The sequence below is a fragment of the Acanthisitta chloris genome, unplaced genomic scaffold (genome assembly GCF_000695815.1).
Source record: "Acanthisitta chloris isolate BGI_N310 unplaced genomic scaffold, ASM69581v1 scaffold13055, whole genome shotgun sequence".
NCBI classification, from domain to species: Eukaryota; Metazoa; Chordata; class Aves; order Passeriformes; family Acanthisittidae; genus Acanthisitta; species Acanthisitta chloris.
This window is the reverse complement of record NW_008672173.1, coordinates 1458-2176: the sequence shown is the minus strand read 5'-3', so window position 1 is coordinate 2176 and position 719 is coordinate 1458. Positions and strand designations below refer to the sequence as shown.

At 46.9% G+C, this 719-nt stretch overlaps 1 protein-coding gene across 1 annotated transcript in view; it reads right to left on the bottom strand.

Moving 5' to 3' along the window:
- The window catches only part of FARSB (phenylalanyl-tRNA synthetase, beta subunit), a 31874-nt gene extending 31155 nt beyond the window's left edge, over positions 1-719 (bottom strand). The window contains exon 1 of the mRNA XM_009074416.1: positions 672-719. Coding sequence (XP_009072664.1) covers positions 672-719 — 48 coding nt within the window. The remainder of the gene's footprint in view (positions 1-671) is intronic.

The following is a 719-nucleotide window of genomic DNA, read 5'->3' as shown; positions in this document are numbered from 1 at the left end:
CCCCAGCTCCCTCAGCCTCTCCTCATGGCACTTGTGCTCCAGTCCCTTCACCAGCCTCATTGCTCTTCTCTGGACCTGCTCCAGCACCTTAGTGTCCCTCCTGAGCTGAGGTGCCCAGAACTGAGCACAGGATTCAAGGTGTGACCTCACCAGCGCCGAGTGCAGGGGCAGAATCACCTCCCTGGTCCTGCTGACCACACTGTTCCTGATCCAGGCCAGGATGCCATTGGCCTTCTTGGTCACCTGAGCACACTGCTGGCTCATGTTCAGCTTTCTGTCTATTCAAACCCTAGGCCGCAATTTTTGTATGTGTGAGGCTTTTTCAGATTCAAAACACCTGTGTCCATGCAATCTATTCCAGCACTGTACCGGGGAAATGCTGGAAATGGTGCAGTACAAACTGATACCAAATGTAAATGCCGTCAGTATGCTACATCTACAGATAAAGCAACAGATAAAAATGCTACTTACAATTTCATCAAGCTCCAAACCAAACTCAAAGCAAAGCTCATTGAGGCTTTTTCAGATTCAAAACACCTGTGTCCATGCAATCTATTCCAGCACTGTACCGGGGAAATGCTGGAAATGGTGCAGTACAAACTGATACCAAATGTAAATGCCGTCAGTATGCTACATCTACAGATAAAGCAACAGATAAAAATGCTACTTACAATTTCATCAAGCTCCAAACCAAACTCAAAGCAAAGCTCATTCTTCAT